General features: G+C 37.6%; 1 protein-coding gene across 1 annotated transcript in view; it reads left to right on the forward strand.

The window, feature by feature from the left end:
• Positions 1-17,753, forward strand: part of MAN1A1 (mannosidase alpha class 1A member 1) — a 139,105-nt gene that overhangs the window by 68,927 nt on the left and 52,425 nt on the right. Inside the window, exon 5 of the mRNA XM_053938058.1 lies at positions 11,582-11,676. Coding sequence (XP_053794033.1) covers positions 11,582-11,676 — 95 coding nt within the window. The remainder of the gene's footprint in view (positions 1-11,581; positions 11,677-17,753) is intronic.

Below are 17,753 nucleotides of genomic sequence, written 5' to 3' on the forward strand. Positions count from 1 at the left end.
GTCTTACAGTAAACAGAAAGGAGTTGGTCTGCCTGATAATTTAACTTACAACATAAAAGCAGCTTCTTAAATCATAGTTCTCTCTTGAAGCCTTCTGTTTGGCTTACATGAAAAGAACTACAAGAGTTCACATCTCTTGTATTTAATTTAAGGAAAATATACAAGCACTTTATTCAGGCTCATTTTGATCCTGTCCATTATTCATCAGACAATTCAAGGACTATTGTCTGTCAGAGAAATCTCAGTAATAAGAAAGAAAGCACTGAGTTAGGAGACCATCATCTTTTTGTCCTGTTGTATAGAGGAAGATTTTTATTGTTACATTACTTATATAAAATGCCATCTAGGTGGTGTGTCAGAGGTGTTGCAGGAAAAGGAACCTGCAGAGTAAGCTCAGTTTTAACCTGTTCCTCTCCTTGAATAATAACAACTTAAGAATTCATCAGTGGAACTGCTGGTGTTACCAAACTCACCTGTCATGGGGTAAGGCTCAGCTGTTCATGGTTGCAAATCCAAGCTGCACTTACCCAAATGGCACGTTCTCATCCCATTGTTTTTAATGGAATTTACCAAAGCAAGTTTATTTGTAATCTGAGCATCCACTGAAACCTGAGGGCTGAAACAGCTAAAACAGTTGATTTCTGTCCCATATATCTATACAAGTGAGGTAGAAGTAGTCTGTAGCTGCTGGTGGTAGAGAGAGCTCGATGAGAGAGTTTTGTGATCCAATGGCTTTTTCATAAGTGATCTATGCTGTAGATCTAACAGAAGGACTGTTGGCACTGTCTTTGTACTTGTGATCATTCTACTTTTTTCCAGTATCTGTGATCACAAAATCTGGAAATTCCTCTGTTGACTTCAATCCTAGTATAAGGATTAAAAGAAGCACTTTACTGTCTAAACATGGGACAGCCATAATATAAAACACTAATTTCCAGTGAATACTCGTTATATTTCATAAATGCTTAAAGAGTATAAGAGACGCTCTAAAATAATAGTGTTTAATTTAATTTGTTCTCCTTGTATCCATGAACACATCAAACTAATGGGCAGTGGAATGTGGAATTGCCTATGCATGAAGAGGAGCATAGGGTCTCTGGCAAAGGACATTAGAGTAATGCAAATTAACTCCTTAGGCTTTTAGTGTTTAATGAAGACTGTGTAAAGCCTGGGACTCCATAATTCTTTGCCTAAAATCATGGCTTGTTTTTAAAACTTCAGTATTCAAACTTGTCAGTTTGGATTCTCATCATACTTTGTTTCTTGTGGTAATCCTTTCATAGCTTGCATTACATGTGGCTCACTAGTTATTAGTTGTCCTTATTGTTGTTGTTATTATTGCAAGTTTACTGCTTGCTTCCTTCTAAATCAAACCACTAATAACAAGACAAGATTCTTGATAAATACCTTATTGCAGGGTCTGCTGAAGATACAGCTTGTCACTTAGGCGTATACTATGACCCTGCCCTGTCCATGTCCTGATGCCAAAATATACATATGACATTTATATTAAACATCAAGCAGAAACTGAAACCCAAGAGGTTCCCTTTGAACATCAGGAAACATGTTTTTACTGTAAGGATGACTGGGCACTCTAGTGATTTGCAATGATTGCCCAGAGAGACTGGGGAGTAATTTGTCCTTGGAGATATTAAAAAACTATCTATACATGCTCAGGTTCCTGGGCAACAGGCTCTGGGTGGCCCTGCTTGAGCAGCACAGTTGGACCAGATGACCTTCAGCACTCCCTCCACACAGGTCTCTTCCAACCTCAACCATCCTTCTGTGAACTTTCACTGATAGCTTCATAAAAACACAGCCCTTGGCTATCTAGAGCACTTTGCATGAAAACAACAGGGGAAAGGAAAGCTTTTCTTCCTTACTGCTACTGCACTACTGCTGCAGCACAATTGCTGTAGGGCAATGGAAGTAACTCCAGAAAGAACAAACCCCGAGCTGGCTGGAGAACTCCTACTCTTTGCTACCTCGTCTGAGGACACTGTCAGTGTAAATTTTAATCATTTGAGGACCAGCATCTGAATGATACAAGTAACTGGCTTAAAATACTTGTGATGATGTCAGATTAAGACTATGTAATGATTGAGGAAGACCATCTCTTTGAGGGCAAACAGAACAAAAAGACGGAGTAGTTACTTGTTCCATTTGCTCAGTGGGCTGCTCAGGTTTGCTAGTGGTTGGTTCAAGGGTGATGGCAGAATATGGAAAACCTTGAGTTTTGGTTCTTTTTATCCAAGGGATTCAAACTGATAAGAGTAATTTCATTAAGCTGTTGTTCTGGTGTTGGAGTAAAATATTAAAGTGAGTGAATGAAGTTAGGAAAAAAATGAATGGAAGAACAAATAAAGTAGGCACCTTTGGTACCCTGTTCACATTGTTATGCTGGTGTAATTGATAATCATCACTTAAAACTCTTGCAAGTGTCACATAACATTGGCTGAAACAAACAGCTCCCCATTTGCTGTTGAATTACCATTAAAAATAAAATAGAATTCCTTTTATGTACACAGAATGATTTTAGCCTTTTCTGTAACCACCACCATGGTCTAGGAGTGTAGTTTAGAGTGAAGGCATCACTCTAAATCACATAATGGTATTGGAATTAAAATATACAGTCAAATTTACAAGCCTAGGAATGAATCTTCTGAAAGCACTTTATGCTTCATTGAGGATGTAATTATTGATTCCTCATGCAGTTTATTAGGCTACTCCACCCCACCCCCTGCTTTCACACAGATGGTGTTGCAAATCACCTCTCAATGGTCACCTGCTTGAAAGGAAAGTTTCATATGCAAAGTGCTGTTCTTTGTTTAGTCATGATAGCTTGCAAGATATAAAATGAGGCAGCTATTTAAATTTGTTGTTACAGCACTTGAGCTGGGTACACAAGATTAAATAAAAAGCAAATTAGGAAGCAGATGCTTGTGGCTTAACAGAAGAATTGAGCTAAAAGATACTCTTTGTTACTGCTGGATATGAGTAATTTTACTAAGGCAGCTGTTTCCTTAATCAGGAAGAACACCAACCCCTTAAGATGACATCCAGGTGTTTTCTGTATCACTTCACAATATAATGAGTTTCCATTTTATATGCCATATTTTTAATTTCAGTCACATTCACTTATATCCAACATACTTTCAAATATATGTATCGTCTTCCTGAACTATAGAAGACCTCACTACTAAATACGTGACATATTCTGTAATCTTGACGTCCTTGCCTGGTGTTAGTCTACAAGCTGCTTCCAGTGCTGACAGTGTCTTTCACCAGCATCCAAACATGTGAATATTGGACTTCCACAGATTGGAGAGGGCTTATTTTGCTGGGGACAGAGGGGCCTTGGGAAAGAGTTTTTTAGTGCTAGTGTCTCTTCATACTTTAGTTGTACAGTTGTATGATGTCTCTTAAGTGGTGCCTATTGTTCAAAGCAGGACATACCATAGTGTTAATTCATACGGGTTAAGATCCTCTTCCTCTTATGTGGATATTGTGTAAAAACAGAGACTTAAAACTTCCACTAGCTCTTAGTTGTGGGCTCAGTCCTCCATCATGGCTGCTGACACTTTTAATGCCTGCTAGCTTGCCATCTGTCCTTGCTTGAAACAACTGCTTTATTTGACTGGAGACCTGCAGTTCCAGGCTTTCTGTTGCTGATAGGACACAAAGTTTACATCCCAAATCTTTGACCGTGATTTGCTGACACTGAGCTATTTCATAATTTATGTATTGGGGGTGGTGTGGTATTTTAGAGTCTTAAGATTTGAGCACAGTTTTTGCAGGTGTGAGTCTTGTTTACCTGTACTTGGGGCCTTGGGAGCCAGTTGCCAGCGCTCAGTTAATCTGTACATGTGCAGTAAATCCAACTCATTACTCTTTGTGCATGCTGCTTATCGCACCTCTTGAAAAATTAAAGCTGGCCCGAGTCAGGGGTGAGGAATTCTCAAAGGCTTTTGTGAGTAACAAATTCCTTTTGTTATTACAGGCAATCATTGCAGTTTGTTTACTGCATTCATCACCGCCTTTTCTTGAATTATTGCAGCAGGGATATTATTAAATGGTTGGTTCATAAGCTCTCCAGTGCTAGCGGGTTGTAGCTAAGCTTCTAATTGTTCAAGTATACATAAGCTTTAAAAAAACTTAGGCTTCTTGACGTTAGTAGATAAATGAGCAGTTGTTTTTTCTCCTGTAGTCTAAAAGTTCTTCCTTGTAAATGGTTCTTGGAGTTTGTGTAATCAATCCTAAATGCATATGAAAAGTACAAAATAAAATAACCAAATATAGCAGGAACAAAGTCTTCCTTTATGATTTTTTGAATTCTGCAGTTATCTAGCAATTCTTGTCTTCATTTTAACGTTTTAATGTGCAAGTGAGGTATGGAAAACTTACTGTACATTACGTTATTTCTTTGGTTTATGCCTTGCACTCTTTTTTGACAAGTTTGTACAGTTTAATTCTGGCCTTTCTAAAATAAGATTCTCAAACATAGTGTATCTACTTAGAAATTCTTTAGTTAAAAAATAACTGAAGTAATTGCATACATTAGCTGCTGCTGATAACTTGAGGGGGCTTGTGCTTTTGAATGTGCATTTGAATGAAATCTGGAAATCTCTCACTAATCCAGTTACTTCCATTTGATCCAATCTTTTCCACAGAGGGGATACTCTTCATGGTACTGTGTCTTCTTTGGTACAGCAGTCAGCTAGAAAAGAAAATTAATTTTCTTGCCGCCAGTGAAACCGTAACAAAAAAAGGCTAACTGAATAAAAGAAGGGATTTTTTTTCCTTTTTTAAAATCTAATCTAATTTATGCAATAAACAGTTTTTTAATGTGAACTTTCTTCTACAAGCTGGTGACCAGCATATTAGATTATTCTGGAAAGGGTAGTACAAATCTAAAAGCTTACTCATGTTTGTTACTTCCTGTAGTTGTGAAAAAGACACGTGCTATTCTAGCAGTTTGCAGGTGAGTGGTTGCTCACAGATACCACAAGCTGCCTGAAGCTCTCCAGTAAGTCATTTTCATATTTCTACAATCACTGTTTTCAAAAGGTTTGTGAAGAGTTGTACAGATGGGCACAGGTGCTTTGGGTTTGACGTTATGCTTGAAAACTGGAAAGCCTTCCCAAAACTCAGAATGGTGAAGAACGTGATGCTGACTGGTGTCGATGTGTGCCATTGTGTTGATCAGCTCGACTGATCTTTGACTACTGTAGGTGTAGCCTCAAGTGGAGCCACTTGTTTTGAATGCACTGTCGCCCTCTTCTCTATCCTGGTAGGAAAACTTGAGACTGGGTGTAGTCCTGGAGGTGTGCTCATATTGGTGTGGCATTTCACATGCTCAAATCCAGCAGGACCAGGGCTGGCCCAGAGCTAGGAGATTGGTCTTGAACACAGACTGTTTCCTGGGGAAAATGCTCAAAACACATTCTTGACACTTGTGGATCTAGATGTACAGAATACTTCTACAGCTGTGAAAGCCCTCTTTGAAGACCATTTGGCCTCTTCTGTTGGCACTGATGATCACACTGATGTGACTCATTACAATGCTTGTTTCCAGAAATGTTATTAATTGTCTCCACACCTTTTAGCACTGAATATTCATAAATTGCTTCAACTCTGCTGGAAACGAGGACTGAATAAAATACGACTCACTGGCACCTGCTAGTGTCAAGGTGACAGTAATTGTAAAAGCACTAGTTGCTGATGAATTAACACCAGCATCTGGGTAACTTATCCAGTTGTCATAAACACTGAAAATTTGTTACAGGAAATATGTTTCAAGTAATATTACAGTTAGGTATAGTATCACTTGGTATTGCAGATAGTGGCAGAATTCAGCTTGCACTATTTCAAGTATTCTGTTATGTCAGGTGGAGTACCACAATTTTGGTAGCATTTTTACATAACATGTAAAAATAAAACAAATGTAAACACAAGAAAAATCCTGGATTGTCTTTCAGGAAAGAAGGTATTGGAACAAGTTGTTCCAATAAGAACAAGAAGGTTCTTTTTTGTTAGCAAATCACTTTGAACCCAAATCAACATTTGTTATGCTGAGAGAATTTCTATTCAGTGTTCTGAAGAGCAGGAAAGTGGCCTGTCCCTGTTCATTTTTCTGCTCTCATTTTCTGCTCTTGCACTGAAATATTCATTCCTTACCCTACTGGGAAAGGCAGTCAGGTACAGGAAAGAAAGCAATAAATCTTACTTAGTGACTTGTCAGTTTTTATCTGTAAATATAAAAACAAAAATGATAAATGCTTAATTTGATAGAATTAGAAATGTTGAGAAAATGTCTTTGTCAATTGAAAAAAAGATTAAAATATAGTACTCCTTCCTTTGATGTTAAATTTTAACTTCTGGTTCCCTTTATGTGGAGGACTTCTTAAGGCAGAATTCTGGCTGTTCTTTAATTTATGATGCTGTACCATGTTATGCCTTTTTTAAAATTAGATGTGCCACATACGCAATTCTAAGATATTTGTTTCCTGTGCTTTCTTTTCTTCCTGATTAGCCATAGCAATTAAAACTACAATGAGGTAATCTGACATTTTCAAAGAGATTTGTCATTCCAGCCAGAGGAAACATTTTTGTTTATCCAGAGGAGATAACATTCTTGCACCATAATGAAAGCCAGTGCTCACCAAATGACAGGTCTGGTCTTTGCCCTGTGGTTGCATCTTTGCAGGCAGAGCCTTGTTTCTTTTCTCTGTGGGAACACTCTTTTCCTTAATAAGATTTGTTAATGGACGGAAGAGTCTGCAAGATCTGATTGATTGTGGTGTTGGGTGTTCTAACATTAGCATCACAGTTCTGGATGTATGATCTCTTAGCTAGTTAGTTTGTTCTCTCTCATGAAGACCAAAAATACTTATATGTATTTAAGAAATATATAAGGCTATCTAATGAGTGAGAAAATAATATCTTGTTCCCTGGCTTGGTGTATGTGTTGCCAATGGAATGAACAGACTGTAACAGGAAAGACGAGTGTGTGCAGCAGTAAGTGGATTTCTTGTTTACCTACCAGTGCTTACTCAAATATTGCTCAAAGATTGCTGGCTTGGAGTAATGGTGGTGGTCTGACATGACTTTTGTGTTTGTAAGGGACCCAAGACTGGTAACTCAAAGGACAATGGAAGTGCTTCTTTATTAACCCTGAGCTTATTTTAACAATTCACAGTCTACTGATATAAACAGAGATTGAAATAGAAAGTATAGTAACTCTATCCTCTGTCTAATCTATTGTATTATTATAGTAAATATCTAATTTGCTTTAGTGCTGATTTTGAGTAAGACTGCAGAGTGTGAAGGAATCTCTACGTATTTCATGGAGGAGTCCATCTTACAGAAAACCTTCACATAGTATGAATCAGCATTATACTTTTAAAAAATGCTGGTAACACCTTAGAGTTTAAAAAGATAATTTTCTCACATCCAAAGTCTGACTACTATCAAAAATTAGGTTAAAGAGAAATGCTTGAGAAAGCATTTCGTATCCTGCCCGACTTTATAGTTTTAAATACTGATCATGTATTTGTGACTTCTGTCAATTATAATTTTCTTTCCTGAACCACAGTGCTTCACTTAAGAGTAATTTTCCTTGTTGTAGTATGGTGTTTAGTTGAATTAAGTATCAGTGCAATTTTTAGTGGCTTCATTGCTCTTTAAAGGTAATCATAGTACTTTGCTGTGAATCCTCAATTTAAAAGAAGGGGTTGATGGCAGTTAGGCTTACTCTGTGCACCAAAGGGAATGCTAATATGCCAGGTAAGTAACTCTACAGTCCCCCTTCTTTAAAAAGTATGCTGGCTAGATATGATAGAACACTGGAGAAAGTGATAAAGGCCTCAGGAGTGCTTTGTGAACTTTTATATTTTTTGGATGAATATTTAGACTAAACATGGAGTGAAGGGTGGGGTCAGGTATAGGACTATGACAGCTTTTCCCAGTTCTGACCCAGTTGGAGTACTTCATGTAGGTAATCTTTCTGCTGGATGAGCATTCATGAGGAAAAGCCAGGAAAGGCCCTTGAGGCTCCAAAGATAACTACTGGGTGGGAAATTTTGCCCTGGATGTTTTCCTTTATTATGTATAATGTCTCTGATTTTTGTGCTCTGTCATTTCTGCCTTTGTTTTGTGCTTCTCGTAATGGCTGTCATAGTTTGTGCTTACCAAACAATCACTTTACTGGTGGTAGTGGGGAAGGATCGGGGCTTGGCAAAAGTTGAAATTCAATTCAGAAGCAGAGATAATAAGTAGAAGTTCCTATTGTTTATTTACTTCTATTACCCCCCCCAAAAAAATCTTACCCAGCACAATATTTATTTCTTGTCCAATACTGTAGGTTTCTGCAGAAGAAAAATACAGTGAACATTGTGGATGATGTGCAATAATTGCAGCACCTGCTTTTCCTATTATTATTATTATTATTATTAGCTTTTAAAGTTGCAAATTGAGAAATAAAGGCGTTCCTTTATTTATCTTCACCTTTTTACCCTTGCTGAAAGAGTATAATTTTACTGCATGAGGCTACAATTTATTGTGCTCACTCATTCAGTGTTGTAGTCTTGTCATTATTGTCTATGCCATTCTACTTCATAGATAGTGATTTACCTGTCAGTTGTTCAGCCACGTTAAATAAGACCTAGAGGTAAAAGTAGACAATGTCCATAGTTGATTTTTATTTTTACCTTTGGAAGGAGAAGGAAAATCACCAGCATGCATTAGTAATAACCTGTTGAAATTCTTATCTAAACAAGAAGTGCATCTTCACCTCAGCACTTGTTTCAAAATTGTACAATTGTTTAAAAATATTTTAAAATTCTTTTTTCCTAATAGCCTACTATGAAAATTGTTTAGTGCATTGGAGGAGGTGCATTTTGGACAAGAAAGAAGTTAGACTGCCTGGCTTCACTGTGTATTCTAATGTTGGTGTTCAGGGCACTAGCTGTGACAGAACTAAATTACCTTTTCCTTCTATATCCATACATGGAACAATATTTACTGCTTTGTATTTAATGTGTTTATTTTTTGATAGCCATTGTTTGTGACATTTCCTTAAAGCAGGCATTTTTTATTTTGAGAGAATTTGTGTTGTTTATGTATAAAATAAATACAGTACAATTTTAAAAATATGTTAGTTGATAGAAATAGTTCAAAGTAAAGCATTATTGCTCTACATCACATTTTTGTCCAGAAGCAATTATTGTAAAAGATCTCATTCTGGGCTCACATCTCACATGTAATGTTTTTAATGATGAAGGATTGATATAGCCTGCAAGGTACAGCAGCTACTGAGCCTTGCTGCCTCTGCTGCGGTTAAGTGTGTGTGTTTTGAAGGGGAGATCTCCTCTTGTCCTTACATAAACATCTAAAAAGAATACAGTGGCACCTTTAACAGCATTCCATAAGACATCTATCTAGCCCCTTTAGGTATGGCTAAAGGTAGGGGGTTTATGCTGTGCAGCAGATGCTTCTACAGAATGTCAGGGTCCTGGTGTGCCCACGGCTTAGGAGGATGATTGCAGCCACTCTCCTGTCAGTACTTCAGTGTTTCAGGGCAGAGAGGCTGATGAGTTGATCACAGCATATGCTGTGAAAGGCTGAGGGAGGCCTCTCTTGTGCTAAAAGACTAAAGGATAGGTTTGGCTTCAGCAGACCAAGGTGAAAAATGTGGCTGTGAAACGAGGGAAAGCTTGTGCGCTCCAGGTGGGTTACTGTCCCTTGCTCCTCCCAAGGAAATCTGCTAAGAGGTGATTATGTTCTGCACCAACTCATTCTGAGTGTTCACCAAGGCTTTAAGCCTTGGGAAGACTGAATTATGTGCTGGATAAAGATCACAAATCCATAACTAATTCTAATCAGAATCCACATAATTGGTAAACTGGGAAGTCAGAAATATCATGGATTGTGAAGGGATTTCCAGGCAAATTGTTTTCCCTGCTGCTTTGCTTCAAGTTTCTCCCAGCACTCTGATGCCATCCACTCAAGAAAGTTTTCTGACTCCAACATAATTTGGCTTGAAATTACTTAACCTCCCTCAATATCTTTTACTGTAATTCTAAATCTTGGACTGTTGCCAGAGAAATCTTGAGATCTGTATCATATGGAGGGACTGTGGGATGGGATAATCTGGAGCTTCTTTATAGTAACATGATTGTTCCAGAGTTTTATATTTACTCCTGATCACATATTTTTCAATAATAAAAACCTTCCTTCAACTTGGCTTTTAGAAAGTAGTGTTTCACAGATTGTATTTTATTTCTGTAGAAAGAAATTTCTTAATTACCTTGTTTTGCCCAGCAAATGTCTTTATATATTCACATAAACATATATGCATGGCTGCACCACAAGATGCATCAGATGTACGAACTGATTTCTAATACATAAATAAATATAAATCCATCATAAATATGCCTGAGGAGAAAAAATTAGTTAAAGGAACCATTATTAGAAAGAGAGAACAATGAAGGTGACTTTGCTATTTTGACTACTACACCTGGGATAATCCCTTTGAGTGTTGCACAAGAACCCAGTGTAATTCCAAGCAGATAGGCCTTGAACATCCACATATTGAAATCACTAAATAGGTTTCTATATTTAAGTTGGAACAATATTGTTTCTAATTAAAAACTCTCTTACTAGAGCACTCAGTGCACAAACAGTAATGTTAATGTAACCTGAGCTGAGCTGGCAGTTGAAGGAAAGCAAAATCCTCTTTGTTCCAGCTTTTTAACTAAAAAGGACACAAAAGTTCCTCTTGTTAAATTAGTCTGTCATTGTGGGTGTATGGTAAGCACTTGGGGTCTTTCTGCTTGATGTTTTTGAAATGGAAGCTGAAACTCTTTAGATGCTGCATATCAGTTAAGTCTCATTGGCTGCAGGGTTATATTCCAATATATAATTGATTAATTGTGGCACTGACACTCTCTGGATATAAGCCAGCTGAGTCCATAAAGACTGCAGCGCTGCAAAATGTGTGAGGTTTTTTTTTTTGGTGATGTGGAGGGGGGGTGTTTTTGCCACAATCTGCCTGTGCAAGGTTGGCAGCACAGCAGCCACGTGGCGACGCAGACCAGGCTCCCACAGTGTGCTGAGCCCCGTGATAAACCTGACAGAGAGCAAAGGTGGCCTTGCTGCAGCTGTGTCCCCAGGCTCCAGGAGGACGTGGCACTTGGGGCAGGGGGCTGCTGGCCAGCCAGCCAGGGTGCAGCAGCATCCTTGGCTCGTGGCCCCTTCCCTGGCTGTCCCTGCCAGGTGTGACCTGCTCTGCAGTGTTGGGTCTGACTGTACTGCTGGCTCTGGCTCGATGCCAGTGGTGCCAGGAGCAGGTCCTCTGGGCATTGTCACTGTGTGTTCCTGCTGTGTGAGTTCTCTCCTCACCTCTCAGGTGCAATGGAAACAGACTGTGCTGCTTCGTTCCTTTGACGTCACGCTAAAGGAGCAAGGATGCTTTGTTGTGCTGAGATGGATTGTACCTTATGCTCAGTAATGATATTAGCTAAATTAATTTAGTTGGAGCAACAATGCATTTTCCAACACTTGGTTTCTTCTTAACTTTCAGATTTTCCGAAAAAAGGCAGTGGAGCTTGGAGAGAAATTGCTACCTGCTTTCAACACTCCCACTGGGATACCTTGGGCATTGCTTAATATCAAGAGGTAAAACTATTGCTTTTTGGTGACTAGAACACATAAAAAAATTATGTTTAATCCATCTTTGCCACAAAACTATTACAATTGCTGCAGAGGTTTTGTCCTTCTGGTTCTATAGTTTAAATTGGGAAATTTAAGTGGATGTATGTTGCACACAGAAGGATACATACAGAAATACATTTATTCGTTGCAGAACAGTGTGTTTTTGTCAGTTAGTATGTTGCTCATCCTGAAGTCCTTTTAGTGTTTAGGTAGGCTAAGAGCATTACGACATGTGCTACTTTGAAAGTTTTCTAGCCACTCTGTACTCTTATTTTTACCTGTTTTTAAACGTGGTATAAGCATGTCCTTCATATCAAGAAACAAGAGGAATACTGGCTACAAGAGGCTCACTGTTTTCTACCCTCTCCCAATGAGTGGTTTTGCTTTGGGCAGTCATGGTTTGAAGGCAGCTCTGTGTTTGCTGCTCTTTAGGAGATGCTTGCTTTCCTGAAGTCACTCTTGCCTCCAGTATCTGTCTCCAGACATGTCAGCAATTTCTTGGTCCAACACAGGACTGCTACCTGTGATACTGTGCTGGTAAAGAAAAATGGTTTCTTTGCACTGCTTGGTGAAGAATATTGAAAATTACACCTGTGGGGTGTATTTGTGTATTCATAAGGATACATCAACTTTCTTCATACTGATAATAAACCCCAGCATCACACATCAGAAGAAGGTGAATAAAAAGGAATTTCACATGTGTGTGTGATGGTGATGGGGTTTTTTGAGTGGCTGCCCCTTAACAATCTGCTGTTCCCTGCTTGCTCTGTATTTAGGAGTGCACCTTTTCCCCATAGTGGGATGGACATTGACATGTTGCTTGATTGGCTGTGTTTGCTTCTAGCTTCCCAGTAAACTGCTCTGGGTCAGTCCTACAGAAACCTCTGGCATGTCAGTTCAGACAGGCCTTTCTTCCACCTTCCTTTCAAACAGCAATGAGGTAGAAAGCCAAAAAAAGCACATCTGTGTGTGGGAGCAGGAGAGAGTTAGTGACTCCTGAACTTTCTCATCATTGAAGGGGCTGGTTAACTGCTGCCTGGTGATAATCTGTGGACTTTAGCTGGTTACTTACATGCATGCTAACAGTTTTTTCACAACAGCCTTTAATAAGTTCTGCACAAGTTCAGCAGTACAGCAGCTTGAGGCATGCTGGTTATTTGTTTCTAAGCTGTTAGAGAAAATTCTGAATACAAAAGCCTTGCATATGTTTGCAATTGCAAAACAATGATACCTTGCTCTACACAGTATATTTAAGCATGCTTAAAGTATTCAGGCTAAAAATACATCTTTTATATAGCCCCTATCTAAATCCCTCCTTAACTGTTAATATTTTAATGTTCTTTTTGCATATAGTTCAAATTATGTGGTCGATCTTTATGGTTTGTTCCTACCTTCTCACAACAAACAACTGCTGTGGGGCACTACAGATGTCAGCTGCAAACAGTACAAGGTGGTAATGCAAAAGAGATTCATTTCTTACCTGGCACAAAAGTGAAAGAGGATTTCTGCTGAGATAATTTCCTTTGCTGTGGCAGAAAAATTGGCATGAAATGCTGGGTTCTTGGTTATTCATTCTGAATCCTTGCACATCTGCCTAGCTTTGACCTTCAGTAGATGACTCTTCCATAATACTGTGAGTAAACAAATATGCTGTCATCCAGGCTTAGGAACTGCTAAGCCACTGAAGCCTGCATACATTGCGGATCTAATATGCCTCATTTCTGATTAGTATTTTGTTTGATTTTATTTTGATTTATGCTTCAAATTGGAAAACACAATAGATTATGGATGACAGTGGTTATTTTTAAATTATTATTTCTGGATTAAGAGATGAGCTGGATATTTGTTCAACTTTGCAAATTTTCTTCAGAAAATAGTTGGTTTTCTCTGCTCATCCTGTATCATCATAGCCAGACTTGCTCTCTCCTTGGATGCCTCTGTGTCTAAGCATATATATGTGCTTTTGTCTCCTTGCATACCAAAGACATCCAACTGAAGTATTATTCTCTTTATCTTTTCCATTGTTGCTGTTCATCCTGCCTGTTTCCTCACCACTTAGTAATCATGGGACACTTACTGTTTTGTTTGTGGAACTCTTATTATCAAATATGATAAAAAGTTCATTGTACTATTCTTCAGCTAAAAATACTAGCCAATTCTTGAGTATGTTTGCTTGAAAAACTTCCTTTGGTCTCTAAAATACAATTTAAATAATTAGATAAGTGGTTTCTAGGGGGATTTCCTTTTCTTTCTTTCTAAAATTTCAGTTGCACTTCCACATTTCTGATGTTGCTTTGTATTTTCAGTTCACCTTCAGCATCTGTTTTTCACTTCTGCTTGTGCTGCAAAATTTGAAGTTCCTCCTATGGCTCACTTGCTTATTTAAGTAAACTGTGTGGATATAGCACTTGTGGACTCTTCTGGCTTAAAACAGGACTGTAGAGAGAGAAGTGCATAGAGCACTGGTGGGTTGATAGACAGGTTTGAGTCTTATTTTTGAGGATAAGAAGCACAAACTGGCAAAGCCAGTTTTATTTCTTTATTCGCTTATTTATTTTCCACTCTCACACAAATCCTTTGTTTAGATATTTCTTCTTCAGTACTTTTAAAATGCCAACTATAACAGTTTCTGAAAATACCACTAGATCCCTTTTTTCTTCTTCCTAGTAAGCTGTGACAATCTGGTTTCTCTATGCTAAAACTGTCATTTCTCTTTTTCTCTATAAACTTTAAGGAGTTTATGACTAATCAATCAGATTGCTTGTGTATTTCTGACATTTACCTCTCAGATTTATAGAAATCAAAAAAATCTGAAATGATAACTCACTTAGTGAGTTAAGTAATTTTAACAAATACCCAGACTTGCATCAAGTTTGCAAGATCAGATCATCTTTTTAACTCATCTACTTATTATTACCCCTGTAACTATTAAAGGGAGAGCTGTATGGGGGTTGTTTTTTTGGGGAAAATGCCCAGCTGTCAAATACAGAAAAGAACCAAGCTTGTTATTATGCTGTTGAATCAATCAGGAATAAACATCAGAGTATACATAAAAGTCTGTGCTTTTTTCTTCCATCTGAAAAGATGGAAATTTTGTCTTTAAGTCACTTTTTCCCCCCTTTGAAAGCAGACCTGTATATGGATTTTAGTCACTATTTCCAATAAGACCACATTACTCTTTGCCAGTAAGCAATCCAGAAGAATTTCTATATGAAATAATATATTTTCCATTAAATGTTTGCTCTATATACCTTGACCAGTTGCATAGTTTTAAGGTTATTTATGGTGCCTTGTGCGCTGTGATGTAGCAATACTGTTAGGCATTAAAGTGCCTGCCTTGTTATGAAGAATCAGTGTAGCATATAACCTTTAAGTGCATCTGAAACTTTGAAAAATAGTTGCCTTAATGAAAAAGTTTAAAATAGAGTAAATAATATTTTTATAACTGGAAACATAATAACCTGGAAATTGAGGTTTTTTGTATGTCCAGCCTGTTTATAAGCGTTGTTGTGGCTAAAGGGGATACTGTGTCTGTTTCTCTGGCTCAATGACAAACCTAAGTTATATAATAATTTCTGGCTTAAGGTATCATGGGAAGTGTTGTATAGAAGGAAAAGCTGTGAGGTGTTGTTGGAGTGAGTCAGGGTGGGAATGCGTAACAGAAGTTAAAAAAGAGGAGTTTGAAATACATGTGATTAAATTGTATTGAAATCAAACCACAGGGATTGGTAAGATTTACTTGACATATTGTAGAATGTTTATTGTGTCTGGTGTCAGTTCAGGATTATTTGCCTTTTACAGTTTAATATTGATTGTACATAAATAGTGGGTCTGAGTTGTATTCAATATAACATATTTTATGAAGTGAAATAGCAGGGGCCTTGCTAAATGTTTTGCACAAAGTAGTTATTCATAGGAAACTGAGGATGGAAGCATCAGAGCTGTAATATTTATGTCACTTGGATGTTGTCAGCATGATTTTAAAGCAAGGTCCTCTTTTGACTTTCAAAATTACTATTTTTTTTTAATTGCTAAATTTTGTACAGCACAGTTAAATTATGCCACCAGTCTTTCCAGTCCTCAAAGTGTTTAGTTTAAACAAGACTTTCATGGCACTTCTGAGCCCTTGTAGCCACTGTGTATTCAGAGCAAGGAGATACACCCATAGCAAAGTTTCAAACACTGTTCTTTATCTCACAACACTTGGAAAAAAAAATAGCAAAAAAATTCACCCATAGCTTTTTTTATTTAGAACAACTTTTTACCACCAGGTAAGATTTCTGTTCTGTGACAGCAGTGCGAAATAGGATGGTTCTCCCCACCATGTCAGCTTGCCCAGCAGAATCTGGCTGTTTGGAGAGGGGTTTTATGCTAAAATGCTATGGTTTTTGGAAGGATGGCACACACAGGTGATGTTGTCTGCACTCACTCTGGTGAGTAAGTGAGGCTGCTGGTGGCAGTGGTTTAGGTTGCAGGCATTTAAAGAAGCTTCTGTGTCAGCACTTTCCACGTAGGTGGAAATGTGGAAATTTACCAATAAACCAACCACCTTGGAGATATGAAATGTTGGTCTTTAAACAATGGGATTTGCTTGAAAATATTTCAAAGTTTCAAAGTAATTTCAAAACATGTTTGAAGTCTCATGGTCTTCAAAATGTCTTGAGTGTGTGGCACTTCATTAGAAAAACTCCAATATTCTTAAGGAAAGAATTCAGCATGTAACAGAATGTTTCTTTTTTGAGTTCTGTGACATCTCCAAAATGTCATAATCAATGCGGTTTGTAAGGGGGTTTTAATGCATTGAGAAAGTTTGAGAATATAACCAAGGGATCCAAACATGTAAATTTAGTAAACCTTTTTGGCGGCTTGATTCTCCCACTTACAGTCAGAAATGCCTGAAATGTGATTGATTGTTACATTATTTTGCAGAATTTTTGTATGATACTATATTATTTAACAGAATTAGCAGTTCATGCTTTTACTCATGACACAAGATTTTACCAAGTGAGGTAAGAAGCACTTTCTTGCAGAGCTATAACCAGGATGGATAATTTAATTTTTCTGGTTTGCTAACTCAAGTATAAAATTAAAAAAAAAAAAAAAAAACCCTGCAGAATTTGCAGAGATTTGCAGAGTTAAGTAAAGGTTATTCTTCAAATTTGACTGTATTTGGCAAAAATAAACCTATTTTCAAAGAGAGTTTAGAGATTAAAAGCTTACACTGTCTGCACAGTTTGTTATTGTAGAATCATGCAGAAGCTATGTTTAGATGAAATCTTTAATTATATCCCTTCTGTCTAATTTTAGCATAATTTTAGAGGAAGAAATCAAAATTACCTAAGAAAAAAGCTAAAAGTAGCAGACATACTTTATAAAGGCTTTGTATGTGTGGTTTTGGCAGATGACTCCACTGATGTAATAAAGTGGTAATAATAACAAAAAAGGATTTGGATATTGAGTTAAACACTGAGATTTCCCCTGCAGCAAAACAGACCAATGGAAAGCAGACTTTTGCCTTCAGGCATTTGGATCTCAGTGTGGATTTGTATTAGCACTGGATGCAAAGAGAGAATCCTGGCTGAACTTTGCCTCTCTAAAAATTATTTGTTTTGTGTTAAACATATGTTTTACATAGAATGATCTGCTGTCTGGATATACCTATCTCTTTCCATTGACTAAAGAAGACCTTGCACAATTAATTGAAAGCACTGACATCTTGAGATGAGGAAATTAATTACATCCTAATTTATAAGTAACTAGTGACAAGGATGATTTCAGCAAAGGGTACATTTTTTCAGCACAGCCATTTCAGTTCATTGCATGATTCATAAACAAGTTTACATTTCTTGAGTCGATTGAATGTAAACCAACATGGAAAAATAGTTGTGCATGTTAAATAACAGAAAATCAGAAATTTCCATGTTTTAGGACATGTTAGAACACCACAGGAAACAAATTCCTTGCCGCATCTTTGCCTCATCTGGAATTCCTTGCTGTGTTTTTACCTCAGCTGAAATGAGTAGCTGGTCCACATTGCATGA

This window comes from Vidua chalybeata, chromosome 3 (assembly GCF_026979565.1).
Source record: "Vidua chalybeata isolate OUT-0048 chromosome 3, bVidCha1 merged haplotype, whole genome shotgun sequence".
NCBI lineage: Eukaryota > Metazoa > Chordata > Aves > Passeriformes > Viduidae > Vidua > Vidua chalybeata.